At 40.6% G+C, this 15,149-nt stretch overlaps 1 protein-coding gene across 9 annotated transcripts in view; it reads left to right on the top strand.

The window, feature by feature from the left end:
• DYNC1I1 (dynein cytoplasmic 1 intermediate chain 1) overlaps positions 1 to 15,149 on the top strand; it is a 379,346-nt gene that overhangs the window by 60,073 nt on the left and 304,124 nt on the right. For 6 of the 9 annotated variants that reach the window (XR_003510865.1, XM_027540109.1, XM_027540113.1 and 3 more), the window contains exon 5: positions 12,512 to 12,571. The exons of the other annotated variants lie outside the window; for them this stretch is intronic. Coding sequence is in view for 5 of the 6 variants with exons in the window: in XM_027540109.1 (XP_027395910.1) it covers positions 12,512 to 12,571 (60 nt within the window). In the remaining variant the exon portion in view is untranslated. The remainder of the gene's footprint in view (positions 1 to 12,511; positions 12,572 to 15,149) is intronic. 9 annotated transcript variants of the gene reach the window in all.

Genomic DNA, 15,149 nt, shown 5'->3' with positions numbered 1-15,149 from the left:
AAATTCAAGGATATTTTAATATAGAAAAATGCTACCTTAATTCAGCATATAAAAAGGTCAAAGAGGGAAAAGTAAATATTGCAGTATATACTGAAATGGTACTTGCAAAATGTAAATATCTAGTCTCATATTTTAAAACTTAGTAAACTAGGAATATAAATGTTTTTCTCAATATGATAAAGAATATTCATTTCAAAGCAAGAGCTTACATCTTTGATACATGAGAGTGAAGCATTAGCATTTTATAGCTCTTAAGGAATGATTTATGTTTAGTTGAATACATGTCTCTCTTCCTCAGGAAATGATAGGTTCCTTGCAAGAAGGGACTAAGTCATATTTGTGGTTGTGTCCATATGATAGGTGTTAAACATTTATTGAGAGAATCAAGTATCATCCTACTTTTTACAGGGCATGGAGGCACAGAGAGAATAAATAATTTTCTCAGGTTCACGCAGGACATAGCTACAATGCTAGGTTTGAACCTGGGCAGGTCAATACAAGTTTCCACAATCTATACCTCAGCCCTACATCATCTCTAACAGCAATCGCTGTGTGATACACAACCTACTCCATAAGGTAATCATGATTAAACAAATAGTATCTGTAAAGCACCAGGAAAGGAGTCTGACATATATTAAGAATATGTGAGTTTTAGCTATTAGGTTGATGAAGAAGTAATTGTGGTTTCAGACAATGAATTCTAAATCATTAGAACTAGGCTCAAACACATTTTTATTAATCAAAATAGGAACCATTACAATCAATACATTTTTGCCAATGAGAAATGTTTGTTTATTCCTGTAGCATAAAAACCCATGCTTCAGAATTCAGGGAACTCTTGGAAAGCATTTTCTTCCTCCTGCTTGCTGTGGAAGCATTTTGCCTGAAAATGGTTTTTGAGATGCTTCAAGGCAGTGGTTGTTGGTTGGTGAGAGGTCAGGTGAATATGATGGACGAGGCAAAACCTCGTAGCCCCATTCATTGAACTTTTAAAACTGGTTATGCAATGTGTGGTCAGGCATTGTCAAGGAGAAAAACTGGGCTCTTTTTGTTGACCAGTTACAGATCATTTTGTTGACCAGTTACAGGTCAACTGCAGGCATTGCAGTTTTCGGTACATCTCATTGATTTGCTGAGCACACTTCTCAGATATAACGATTTTGCTGGGATTCAGAAAGCTGTAGTGGTGGGCAGCAGACCACCAAACAGTGACCATGACCTTGTTTTGGTCCAAGTGTGGTTTTCAAAAGTGCTTTGGAGCTTCTTCTTGGTCTAACCACTGAGATGGACATCTGCGATTATAAAATCCGCTTTTCATCACACGTCACAACCCAATCAAGAAATGGTTCATTGTTGTATAGAATAAGAGAACACAGCACTTCAAAATGATGATTTTTTGATTCTTGGTCAGCTCATGAGGCACCCACTTAGCCAGCTTTTTCACCTTTCCAATTTGCTTCAAATGCCTAATGACCATATAATGGTCGGTGTTGAGTTCTTTGGCAGCTTCTCATGTAGTTGTAAGAGGATCACCTTTGGTGATGGCTCTCAGTTGGTCATTGTCAACTGCCAGTGGCCACCCACTACGCTCTTCATCTTCAAGGCTGTCTCTCCTTTGCCAGACTTCTTGAACACTTCTTGAATGCACACTGCACTGTGCATTCATTAGTAGTTCCCAGGCTGAACGTGTTCCTGTTGCGAGTTGTGTCTGCTGCTTTATGACCCATTTTGAACTCAAATAAAAACATCGCTCAAATTTGCTTTTTGTCTAACATGATTTCTATAAGTCTAAAATAAATGTAAAATACACAGTAGGTAGTAAGTCATTAGCAAAAAAAAATAAGGCAAAAAATGCTCATTAAAATGATATATGCTGCTGCTGCTGCTGCTAAGTCGCTTCAGTCGTGTCCAACTCTGTGCGACCCCATAGACGGCAGCCCACCAGGCTCCCCCATCCCTGGGATTCTCCAGGCAAGAACACTGGAGTGGGCCGCCATTTCCTTCTCCAATGCGTGAAAGGGAAAAGTGAAAGTGAAGTCACTCAGTCGTGTCCAACTCTTAGCGACCCCATGGACTGCAGCCTACCAGGCTCCTCCATCCATGGGATTTTCCAGGCAAGACTACTGGAGTGGGGTGCCATTGCCTTCTCCAAAATGATATATAACATAACCATATTTATTTAAAGATGTACTCCAGTATCAAATGGCAAAGTTCAGCAATGCAAAGCCGCAATTACTTTTGCACCAACTTAATATCACTGTTTGATTTACCCTAATCCTTAATTCCTAACCTTCAGATATTTGACCAGAAATGAATCTATTTAAGTGATAATAATTCAGCCCACATTTATTCTTATGGACATGGATGGCTTACAAGGGACTTTGCTTTAGGGCTGTTCTTATGTTTGGCTGAGACTCCTTGGGCTTCCCAGTGACAAAGCTAAATTAGAGAACGCATTGGCTTGTGGAAACTAGGAGAGTATTGACATCATAAAGTTTACTGTACCCCAGGGCATGGGCTACACACTGTCCAAAATTTGATTTAAAAGGAATACTTTCAAAGTGATTTCAAAGTTAAAATATGTCTCAATATGATAACATATTGTGCAGTCTCTTACTACGTAACCTCCTTAACTAGATAGAAGATGACTGATGTTTGAATTTTGTGACAAGTGGCTTGGGCGGATGGGTAGTAATACAGTAATTCAGTTGATTTCTGTCCTCCTTTTGGACCATCTATGGCCTAAATACCATCACTAAGTTTTCTACCTTCCAATCAGTCAAGGACACTCAAGCACCCCCCCCCCATTTATTTTTAATGATCTCTTATTATAGAAATAATATCAGGTCATTTTATACAATTAGAAAAGATAAATGAGCAAAAGTAGAAAAAATTACATTCCTATGAAGAATATGCATTGGCATTCTTAATACCTTAGTGTATATTCTTTCACACAAGATGTATGTCATCATATATATGATAAATGATGTCATACTGTACAAACTGAAGAACTTGCATTTCTAGTCAAGTATTTCTATTTTTCCATTTCAGTACATTTTCAACTTATCTACTATATATACCATCTTCAGATTTCCCCAGTTGCTCCCAACATAATCCCATTATATTAAAATTGTCTTCTTTCCCAGCTGTCAATACCTATCAGCTAAAACCCTTATATCCTTGATTTTCTGTACAGAGGTGAGGCCTCTCCCAAGGGGACCTTAGAGAAGCAGAAACAGAAGTGTCTTCTGAAACCCTTAACAGGAGAACAGAAGTATAGAGGGAGTGGATTAGGGTTCTTTGGGGCTTCTAGCGTCACGTGCATAGCAGACCAGAACTGAAACCGATGTCTGCAGATACTCTGCTATTCAATTTGAATGGTAGGCTTCCATATAGTTCATATTGTTTTATATTGAAAAAATACTTGGGGTAAAATTCAGATATTTAATTTTCTAAATAATATTTAAATTCAGATATTTAATAAACTCTACCTTTCCCTGATCCACTTATTGCCTAGTGAACTCATGAATAAGGCAATTAGAATACTTTATTCATGGTCAACTTGTACTGGCCGCACCTGGTCACCACTTTTTTCTCGTGATTTGAGGAGAGGAAAGTGTGTTCAGGGGCTCCGTGAGCTTAATGCCCAACACGAAATCCTCAGGACTTTCAACTGCATCCACAATTGGACTCCATTGGATTCTCTGGCACTCTATGAACCTCAACGGATTTTTACCTCTTTTTGGTGAAACCATCCTCATCTTTTAAGGTGCTCTGATAACTCAGAGGCTAAAGGCAAGATGTTAAGGAGGTTTTAGTAAAGGTGAAAAAGTACAACTCAATAATGCCAAACCTAGGGGGGAATTTAGTAAGACTATTAAGATTTTGTATATACAAAATTCATTAAATTATCTTTATGTAAAGAGGAGTTGGCAGGATGCTTGCTACCAGCTAATTGGACTTCAGGGAGACTGAAAATCTCTGATTCAAGGCTATTTAAAAGTCACTGTCTTTACAAATTAAAAAAAATTGTGTACTATAGGATTTTTTTTCTTTATGTAGCACATGGACTGACTAGTTAAAAATTGTTGCTATCTTGTCAGGCAGAGAGTACTGTATATAACCATATGGTTATAGTATCAGGGTAAGCATCTATTTTTAGCAGAGTTGCTGAGCTTTCTTCCAGAGAGACAACTTACTGGATAGCAGGTCCTTTATGGAAGATTTGGGGAAAACACATCCTTTTTTTCTGATGGGAAGTCTTGCATTTCTCTGAATCCAGCGCAGATGGACTTCCTGCGTGACTCAGAGTGGCCTGTGTCAGAGCTCCTGGTTAGGGCTTCGCTGTTAGCCAGTGGAGGGAAGATTCTCACCCAGTCAATTAAGAAAGAGGCTTGGTATAAGTATGTGTTGCACTGTTCCAGTTTTATTTCTGACATCAGAAAATCTTTATCATCATCACTGCCAGTCCAAAGTAAGGAAATCATTGAGGCTGGAAAGCAAAACATTAACTCATTATTTAAATGTCATTCTTAATTAATTGACATCACATTAACGATTCTGAAAGGCTGAGTGATATGATAGATATTTAAATGTCTTTGTTATTCAATGTATTCCTTTTGGAAGTGGCACTTAGAGAAACAGTTTGGGGATGACACTGACTGGGGATTTTCTCTTGGGCACTATGCTCACATTGGCCCAAACTTTTCTTTGTAGGTTTAGTGACTAGTGATTTGTTTGATATAGAAGACATGTGAAGCAAGAGTCCAGAAAAACTCTGGGAGTCAGAGTACCCTGCCCTTGAGCAATCTTTCTACCTCTTCAAGATAAGCTTTCCTTCTTCAGTATGGAAGTGAGTCTGAAAATTCTTCTGGAACCATGTGATGGCATCATGCCACACAGACTGAGTTCTTCAGAAGTGGCTTGCAGAGATGAAGGAAATCAGGCAGACATGCCCTGATGTATGCTCTCATTTTTTTTTTACATAAAGAAAGTAAAAACTGTTTCTTAGGGAACCAACTTGCCCTCATACTTAACACCTATCCGCAGAAAATGCAGGTAAAGACCATTCATTTGTTCATTCGTTGATCACATTCATTCAGTAAACAGTTAAGAATCTATCGTACAACACAATAAATGCTAGACCTGCAAGGAATACAGCAATGAAGGAATTCTTCTCTCTTCTAAAGATCCCACTTCGAGTAAATGACATATTTAATTTGAAGCTGTCTGAGGATATGTTTCTATGTAGTTCCAGCTCTCGAATATTTGTACTCATAGAGGTGAGCAGTAATATCATAAAGCATTATTCCCAGGTGCAGTTAATTTGTATATTCTTGTGGGACAAGTGCTTGTGATTCATTACTTAGAGTCTTGATATTTGGTCTTGATATTAGGTACTTGGTAAATTTATTTATTGAGGTAGGGGTGTGTGGGTGTGTGTGTATGTGTGTGCATGTGTATACACACTTATGCACATGCACAGTTTGCAGAAACCTCAATGGGATGGGTGCGGGGTGAGTGAAGAGATGAGGACCCAGGTAAAAGCTGGGTAGTGCAAGGTTGCTGGGCTAGTTGCCAGAAGTGGCCTTTGCTCAAGGGGAGCTGTTGGAAGTGGTCAGAGCACTCAGATACAAAGCAAGGATTTCCTAGCAGAAACAAGGCAGAAACCAGTTACTGGGCTCAGGGCAGAAAGGCAGGTGGGACTCACAGTGTGTTTGTCTTGATGCTGAGGCCCCTGGGCTTGGTAACAGTGCTCCTTATATCCTTCAGACCATCTGTACTTGGTTTTAAAGCTTGATGCAGGGCTACTATTGAGGTCAAGTGGATTGCAGGTTGGCAAAGAGAACTGTGGGATAAGAAGCGCAGTCCCATAGAGAGACAAGCTATTTGTGAATGAGGTTATTGAGGACAAATATATTTAGAGAATAAGGCATTTGAGTTGGGTCTCACATGGTGGCTATGCTTTGGACAAGTAGAGATGGGAGAAAGGGCATTCCAGATCATATAGAGGGAGAGGTGGGGGAGAGGAGACGTGTGGGGTATAGAATGTGTGTGAAGGAGTTTGAAAATACATCAGAGTCTGGGAGGCAAGTATGGCCTTGGATTCCTAGTCCTATATTTGGAGCCAGGAAAATATTGAATTTACCTGGAAACTTACTAAAAATACAGATACCTAAGGCATAGATCTGAGTTGAGGTCTGGACCACTGCATTTTTGTAATGCTTTCAAGATTTGAGGATGTGTTTGGGGGAGCCATAGATCTGATAAAAAGGACAGAAAATGTGAATGAGGATTGTGGTGCTAGAGAAGGAAAGAAAAGCCTGACGAGACAAGAAAAGGTTAAATGCTTTTGGTGTTACGGATGGATAGGCCCAAAAAGCATGTGGAAAGGAAGAACTTTGAGTTCAAGGATGATGAGGACTTCAGGGTTATCTTTTGAAGAAGATATGTGGGCATCTTGGAGATCATCTGTAGCTATAGAGGTGAGGGGAGAAGAAATTACTCTGGTTGGGCAATGTCTGTCTTTATGGGCATGGAAAGAATAAGGACCCTTCCAGAGGTATAATGAGAAGTGAAAAAGACATCAGAACATTTAGGGTCAGGAACACTGAAAGAAATAACATGCTTATGAAGGAGCCAGTAGTCACCAGAATCATAGAGATCAAGTATGAGAAACAAGAATAAGCCATGGGATGTGATGGGTTAGTGGTCGTCATTTTCATCATCATCATTTTTGTTATTTACCCCTTGTGCTGTTTTATTTCCATAGGGTGAGTTCCTGGGAGTGAAACGAGTTCCAGAGTAATTCTGTGTTTGTGATTCTTGCTCCACGCTGGCGTGTTGCTTTCCCAAAGAACTGTACTAATTTAAAATGCCACCGGCAGTAGATGAGAGTGCCTCAGCCACGTTGAATATTAGCATTGCAAATGATGGATTTTTTCTTTTAAAAAATTTTTTTATTAAATTTTATTTTTTAAATTAAATCTATTTATTTTTAAATGAAACAAAGATGAGTATTTTTAATGATAAAAGGTACAATTCACTAAGAAGAGAGACATCATAAACCATTAGACACCTAACAATAAAGAAACAAAGATACAGAAAGCAAAATCAGAGGAAATAGAAGGGAAAAGAAAATATATAATCACAGTGAGACATAGTAACATTTTTCTGAGAATATCAAGTGCAGAAAAATAAGAATAGGAGCATCTTAAATGATGTCATTAATAATTTAAATATGATAGATTTCTATTTATATTAATCTTATAGCCTACACAAATATATTTAAAATTTTGTATTTCATGTTATTAGATGTCCATAGGACATTTAGAAAAAGTGGCAGAAAGATAAACATTGCTAAATTAAAAAAAATATAATTCTTCTTTTTGTGATTCAGTTATACATATACACATATATTATCTTTGAAATTATTTTCCAATATAGGTTATTACAAGATATTGACTATAGTTCCCTATGCTATACAGTAAATCCTTGTTGCTTGCTGCATATCTATTTTTTTAAATTAGAAATCTAGCATTCTCTTCATACTAAGTCAAACAAGTGGAATCAAAATGGCAAATGATGGTTCTTAATGACTGCCTTCCAAGTATTTATCAGACAACTCTTATAACCAAAACCAAAAAAAAAAAAAGGTAAGAGCAAAGATGCTCTTTAAGGGAAAAATATTAAGACTGTCTACTCTGGAGTCTAAGAAAATGGGAAGAAGACTGGAAACTCCTAACGTGCTCTGAACAGAAAGAAATTAACCACTAATCAGAGAGTGTGGTTATACAACACAGACATCATATCTCTTACTCCTAAGTTATGCTTTCCATGGAGGGCCAGGGATTGTTTTGCATTGTTTGAATTTTTACTTCCTTCTATCTAATAAACTGAGTGAATAAGATTGGGCCAATGAAGAGAGACTTTTGTAGGAAGCTGGATAGTAAAAGGGTGTGATATAAACTTCTGTTTGTCTCTTAATGGGTTCACTGCTAGTTTGAATAATTTTGGTGTTTGTCATAGTCTTTTTCTTTATAAGAAATATTGAAAAACAGGTTGTTCCACAGATTATTGACTGTTATATGGTAGGCCTTTTTAGATGAGATACCAGAGGCTACACTGTTCAACATGTTTAGTATCCCATAAGTGAGTGATTATTTACCATGGTGTGGGAAGATCCTGTATCTAGAAGTTTGAAACAAGTTGGGAAATGTGACCTTAAAGTCTGTCCAGCTGCCAGTCCAACCGTAGGGCCACGGAGCCATGATGATGCCACATTAGGTTAGAAATCACTAGGTTATTCAATATCTGTGCAAGTAGCAGCTTCCTCATGAAAAAAATCCTCCTGTGGATCCTCAGAGAGTTAAGCTAAGAAATCAACCTACAGATGATCAGAGCAGATCAAATACAGCTCTTAAAAATGAGCAAACAAAACCAAGATGGTTTCCCAGACAGGAACAGTAGACAAAATCTAATTGACAGAATTAAAGATTACATTCAGCATAAACGGGTTCTGTTGGTCATCCCAAGAAATTAGGGAAGGTGGAGGCTCTGGCAGCAGTGAATGGTGGTCTAGTCCTGTTATAAAATGTGGACATGATGGGCATAGGACAGGGAGAAGCTTTAATAGTTAAATATTCATCTTCACTTGTTCTAATTCTAAAGACACTGCTAAAGTCTGACTTCCCAGAAGTCAGTCTTCAAGGAGAAGACTTCTTCAGGCTTGTATAATTGCTCAGCCTGGCATTTGCTGTTCCTGTGACAGATTGGTGACTTGGCATCTAAAATATAACTGATCAGGTCTAGTAGTCTTACTTTAAGGGTTCAATGTGTTCAGGTGAGTTGTAGGTAAATAATAGAACAGCTGTGACCACCTGGGAGCTGCCACACTCTTCCCTTGCCTGAGAAGAGAGAAAAAGGCCCTCAGATTGTCCCATCAGAAACCTGAGCGCAAAGGAGCTGATCCCAGCTCTTATGAGGGAATGCTTCTCACAGTCAGCCAGAGCCAGAGGCCACTCCTCTGTCTATAGCCAAGGAAGTATCCGTAAAGATAAAAGGTTTGGACCCCAGAGATAAGTGAACAGCAAGGGTGAATCATTGTAATGGATTCGGTCACTTCCATCATTTGAAAGGGATGATGGAACTAGTGTCCAGGGCCAGAAAGAGGTGCTTTCCTTGGGCAGAGAACGAGTGCACAGCAGCCGTTTTCACCCCGGCTGTACATGAGAGCGACTGAGCGACTTCACTTTCACTTTTCAGTCTCATGCATTGGAGAAGGAAATGGCAACCCACTCCGGTGTTCTTGTCTGGAGGATCCCAGGGACGGGGGAGCCTGGTGGGCTGCCGTCTATGGGGTCGCACAGAGTCGGACATGACTGAAGCGACTAGCAGCAGCTGCAGCAGTACATGAGAGAGTTTAAAAAAATCTGGATGCCTGGGTCCCACCCCAAACATTCTGATTTCATTGGTTTAAAAGTGGCCTGGGCGTTAGGCCAGCGAGTGTGAATCACTTGTTTAGATGCTGATGTATTTGAGGATCAGTGATGCTTTCTGCCTGCCAGCTAGTGGAAGCAATAGTCTAACCTAGCTATTCTCTGACGGTGGTTCTAGGATCAGCTGTGAGCATTCCCTGGGAACTTGTTAGAAATACAGATTCTCAGCCCCACCCCAGAACTACTCGAATCAGAATTTCTGGGCTTGAGGATCAGCACCTGTATTTTAACAGTCCCTCCCAGTCATTCTGATCCATGTCAGAGTTTGAAAACCACTGATCTAAGTCCAGACCTCACTACTCGAAGTGTGGTCCACAGCCCAGCAGCATCTACCCTGCTAGGAGCTGTTAGAAATGCCGAATCTCAAGCCACCCCAGACCTACTAAATCAAGACGGGCATTTTAAACGATATTCCCAGGTATCTGTGCATTAAAGTTTAAGGAACACTGGGCCTCCTTGGTGGCTCAGACAGTAAACTTTGAGAAGCACTGGTCTCAGAAACGGGGACCAATTAGTGTTCTCACCAGACTTTAGTTGTCATCTTTCAGTGCCTTTAGGTCAGAGGACACGAGCATAACCGGAACTTACAAGAGGAGCTTAGAAACTGCGTTCTGATACCTCTGCAGGAGGTGCTTAGGTGGGTTCCATTATATAGATGGGGCGTTGTGTCAAAGAAACATTGGTAGTAGATACAGTAGCTATTTCACGTTCACGGTAAATGTGGCCTAGTAAAAACAGCTTCTGCTGCTGCTAAGGCGCTTCAGTCGTGTCCAACTCTGTGCGGCCCCATAGATGGCAGCCCAACAGGCTCCCCCGTCCCTGGGATTCTCCAGGCAAGAACACTGGAGTGGGTTGCCATTTCCTTCTCCAATGTGAAAGTGAAAAGTGAAAGTGAAGTCACTCAGTTGTGTCTGACCCTTAGCGCCCCCATGGACTGCAGCCCACCAGGCTCCTCCGTCCATGGGATTTTCCCTGCAGGAGTACTGGAGTGGGTTGCCATTGCCTTCTCCTAGTAAAAACAGCTACTGTTTATCAAATACTTACTTTGTGCTGTATAGGTGTAATTGCATGCAATGCCTATAGAAAACCAGAGAGAATCCATCCATCCATCTGTTCAACTATTTTTGTATTATATAAGCATGCACTGTGGGACAAATTGAGAAAGGAGCACTGACATATATATATACACACACACACTACCATATGTGAAATAGGCAGCTAATGCAAAGCTGCTGTATAACAGGAGCCCAGCCTGGCTCTCTGTGATGACCTAGAGGGGTAGCATGGGGGTGGGGGGGACAGGGCGGGAGAGAGGCTCCAGAGGGAGGGAATATAGAAAGAGAGTTATAACTGATTTGCATTGTTGTATGGCAGCTGTATTTGCATTTTTGTATGCCAATACAACATTATAAAGCAATTATCCTGCAATTAAAAAATCAAGAGAAATAAACATGCATCCCAGGCATGGGCCTAGGCATATTCTTATAATTTAGGGATGTAGCTCTTCCTGCTATTTTGAGACTTAATTCCAGAGTTTAACAGCAAACAGTCATAAATACACTGATGTATAATAAAACCATAGGTAAAGATATCTTATGAAAAAAGTAAAGCAGGATAAGAGAACGGGATGAAGAGTGGCAAGGAAGTGCTGCTTGCGGGAGGTGGTGAGAGAAGGAAAGCCTCTCTGGGCAGGTGACATTTGAACCGAGACAGAAACTAAGCAAGCAAAAGCATGAGCCACATGGCTCTTTGGGGGAAAAAACATCAAGGGGGACACAGTGAGGGAGAGGCTAGCCCTTAGAGATGGACTGGGTAGAGAGCTGCAGGCCAGGTCATGAATTGTCGCATAAGCCATGGTAAATCCTTACAGACAAGGAAACTGAGCAGGCTTCTCAAACTTCAAAATGCCCCCGGATGACCTGGGGCCTTATTAAACTGTAGTCCAGAGTCAATGAGTCTGGGTGAGATCTGAGTCTCGGCATTTCCAGCCAGTTCCCTGAGATGCCGATGCTCCTGGTCCGTGAACCACTCTCAGGGTAAGCACGAGGGTGCAGGGGTTGAGAACTGAAGCAGCATGTCCACTATCACAGAGCTGGTAAGTCACAGAGGCAAGATTTGAATCTCAGGTGCCTGACCCCAAAGTCCCCGCTGTCCGTTGGCTGCCTCCCAGGTACTTAAGCCTCACTCACCTGTTAACTATATACCATGCAGGAAATTTAAAGGGCCTACCCGAGAAAGGTCCTTGTGTGCGCTGTTCATGGAAGAGCTCCTTTTATGTGGTGGAGAGATAACAAGGGAAGTTGATATCTATTGGTAACCTTGGTAACCATTGATACTTTGTGCTAGCTCTTGTGAAGTACTTAGAAGACATTAAGACATTCCTGGCATCTTGCGAGACAAATGATATTGCCATTTGTGACCATCTTGGTGTAATACATAAGAAACACCAAAACACCCATGAGCCTCGAAATCTAATGCACTGTAATTGCAGTCACTGACCCAAGGAAGCCAGTTATTCTCCAGGCTCTGCAGTCATGCTCTGCCTGGCCCAGCCTCCCCAGATGCTTCTACTCTGGCCCATTCAAACCCTTGCAGTTGATCGCCATCACTGTGGGGAATGCTTGCTGCTCCCTGGTGTGGCTTGGCTCTGGGGTTCATATGAAGCAGTTTACATGCTCCAGTCAATCATGCTTCAGTATAGAATGAAATGACAATGAAAAGGGGGTGTGTGGGGGTGGTTGAATATTTAGCTCTGGGTTTTCTTCCATGGAAACAACTGTAGCTTCCAGTATCAAGCAGTTGTTCCAAAGGAAGGACGGCTTCTCTTTCTCTTGTCCCTTGATATCCATGGGGTCTTCCTGGCTCCTGGGGGCTGTGGGGGTGACAGAGGGGAGATGTTCTGCGTACATATTGTATATGCTGTTGCCTTGATGAATGACATGGTTTGGTTTGGTTCGTTTCCCTCCCCTTTTGTTAATTCTCTGTGTTCTTCTTCCTTTGTGCTGCGCGATTAGGACCCTGCAGTGGGACACAGACCCCTCAGTGCTGCAGCTGCAGTCAGACTCAGAACTTGGGTATATGTCTGCTCTTTTGTTACTCCTTTTATTATTTCTTTGCTACGGTTGTGTTGAAAGGCCGGAGCCGTTGTTGCTCTTGCCTTTTCCCCTTTGTTGAATTTCCAGTTTGATAAGTTTATTTCCTACTGTTAGTTTGCCTTCTGCAGTTACGCTTTGAAGAAAGTCTCTCTTTGTGGAAAACACCACAAAAAGATGGCTTTTGACACCCCTCTTTTAATTCCTAGTATTGCAAAACAGCCCTCCCCCAAATGAAAATTACAAGCATATCACCATGCCTCTGCTTCGAGGAGGGGCGCACAAGTTCTGTGATGACAGATATGTTTAACTTGATCCTCGCCATCTTCCCCTTGACTAACAAGTTACCTTAAGTTAATCTTTGTCTAAAACCAGTATGAAAATGTGTCTTGTTTGTTGCCCTTTCACTTTTTTGGGAACTCACAATTGGCATTTAATTTGAATCCAGTTTGAGGGTATAAAGATTCCTGTTAAAGAAAAAAATAACGGTTTGTTGAATGCCTCGATATTAAGAAATCTCAAAATTATTTGATTATGGATAATGTCTCCTGCATCCTAAAGATCATTTTTTTTTCAGGTGGAAATGTATGGTAAAAGGTAGCCTCAAAATTGAAAATTCTTCCACAAAGAATAAAATGCACAGGCAATTCCTGGAAACTTAGTTTACTTCTGTTCCAGGGTTAGAGTTAGCTGTATTCATGCAGGAGATGTTTCCAGTGGGTCCTAGCTGTGCGCAAGCTTAGGAGCGCCGACTATGTGTTTCTTTTCAACTTGCTTTGGTGAATTCAGATCATCTTGAAATCAGCCATGGTAGGGGTGTTTACACCACAGAAGCTGACAAATGCTTCAAACCAGGGCTTATTCCCTTTCCCTCAAGCAAGTTATTGAACATTTACCAACATGCCACTGGGTACCTCCATATGTGAGTAACAGATTTTATTCCAATATTTTGTAAAGCTATTACTTTTTATTTCTAAATATAACCTGATGAATCCTGATGTGGGCATTTATTATTTATTTGAATTTCTGAGATTTCTGGGCTTGTATCTGTGAGTTTCTATCAATTTTAGTACCTACTGTAGACATGTTAAGTTGAAGGGCTATCTTTATGTTAGGTTAAATGCCATCTGCTGTGTCCCTTTATGCATGCAAAAGTTTTCTGCAGACTCTTAACACTGCTAAGCCAAAGAAATATCCTAACATTTTGGGTAACTGATACACTGTTTTTTTTTTTTAACACTACTAAATTATTGGCTGTTGAGTTATAGAGTTCACTGTATGCTTTATTTCCACTTGTATTATTTAAATAACCAAAAAAAAATATGGCTTAAATCAAGCAGAAAAACAATGAATACATAATATATTACTGTTCAGGGGAATTTCAGAGAGTAATTCTTCAATATTTCATTGTGGTTTTTATAACAAGGAGGCTAGAACTGGCAGAGACTTTGCCGTATGCACTTAACAGATTTTTTAGACAGATTGTGACATTGGTAAATTATACGTGCTGGTGTGGAACAGTTAGGAATTTTCCTATTTTTATCTGTTTTCCAGACAAAAACTCAGTTAACTATGCAGATGAAAAATTATCCTAGGGAGATGGCATATCTGTGACTTCCACCTTGCCAGCCATATTTTATTTCAGAGTGGACACAGTGAGTCAGAGAACAATGGGAAATGAGACTTTTTTGTGGTTTGTCTTAGAGTTTGGAAGGAATGTTCAAAGAATATTTGAGAGAGGAGGTTGTTTCAGTCATGTTACAATTTCAAATACGGATTTAATGAAATTTTCTGTCTTGTAAATAGTCCTGTGCAGGCAGTCTTCCTGTCACACATGTTTTTATGAAGTATTGTTTGTTGTTCAGTTGCTAAGTCGTGTCAACCTCCTTTGTGACCCCATGGATTGTGCAGCCTGCACAGGCTCCTCTGTCCCTGGCATTTCTCAGACAAAAATACTGGAGTAGGGTGCAATTTCCTTCTCCAGGGATTCTTCCCAACCCAGGGATTGAACCCACATCTCTTGCGTCTCCTGCGTTGGCAGGTGGATTCTTCACCACTGAGCCACCAGGGAGGCCCTTTATGAAGTATGTCTCAGGCAACAAGAGTTTTGTCAAGACATGTTCAGTTCCTCTTCTTGATTCTGCGCATAGAGTTGACCATAACACATAACTGGCTCTGTCAGCTGATTCTTTTTTAACAGCTTTATTGAAGTATAATTAACATTAAAGACATGACACACATTTGAAGTATTCAGAATGGCAGGTTTTAATGTATACGCACTCGTGAAGTCGTCACTGCAACCAAGGTAATAAGCAGAGTCATCGCCCCTAAAGGTTTTTTCCCACCCCTTTGTCATCTTCGCACCTGCTTCTCCCCCTCCCCCCAGACACCTGATCTGCGTTATGTCCCCGTCCCTTAGTTCACATCTCCGAGAATATCATTGTAAATGATATTCCCTTTCACAGTAAATGTGGCCTAGTAAAAACAGCTGCTGCTGTTAAGTGGCTTCAGTCGTGTCCAACTCTGTACGACCCCATAGATGGCAGCCCACCAGGCTCCC

Source organism: Bos indicus x Bos taurus, chromosome 4 (assembly GCF_003369695.1).
Source record: "Bos indicus x Bos taurus breed Angus x Brahman F1 hybrid chromosome 4, Bos_hybrid_MaternalHap_v2.0, whole genome shotgun sequence".
NCBI lineage: Eukaryota > Metazoa > Chordata > Mammalia > Artiodactyla > Bovidae > Bos > Bos indicus x Bos taurus.
The sequence above is the reverse complement of the archived record's forward strand: the minus strand, read 5'-3'. Positions and strand labels throughout refer to the sequence as shown.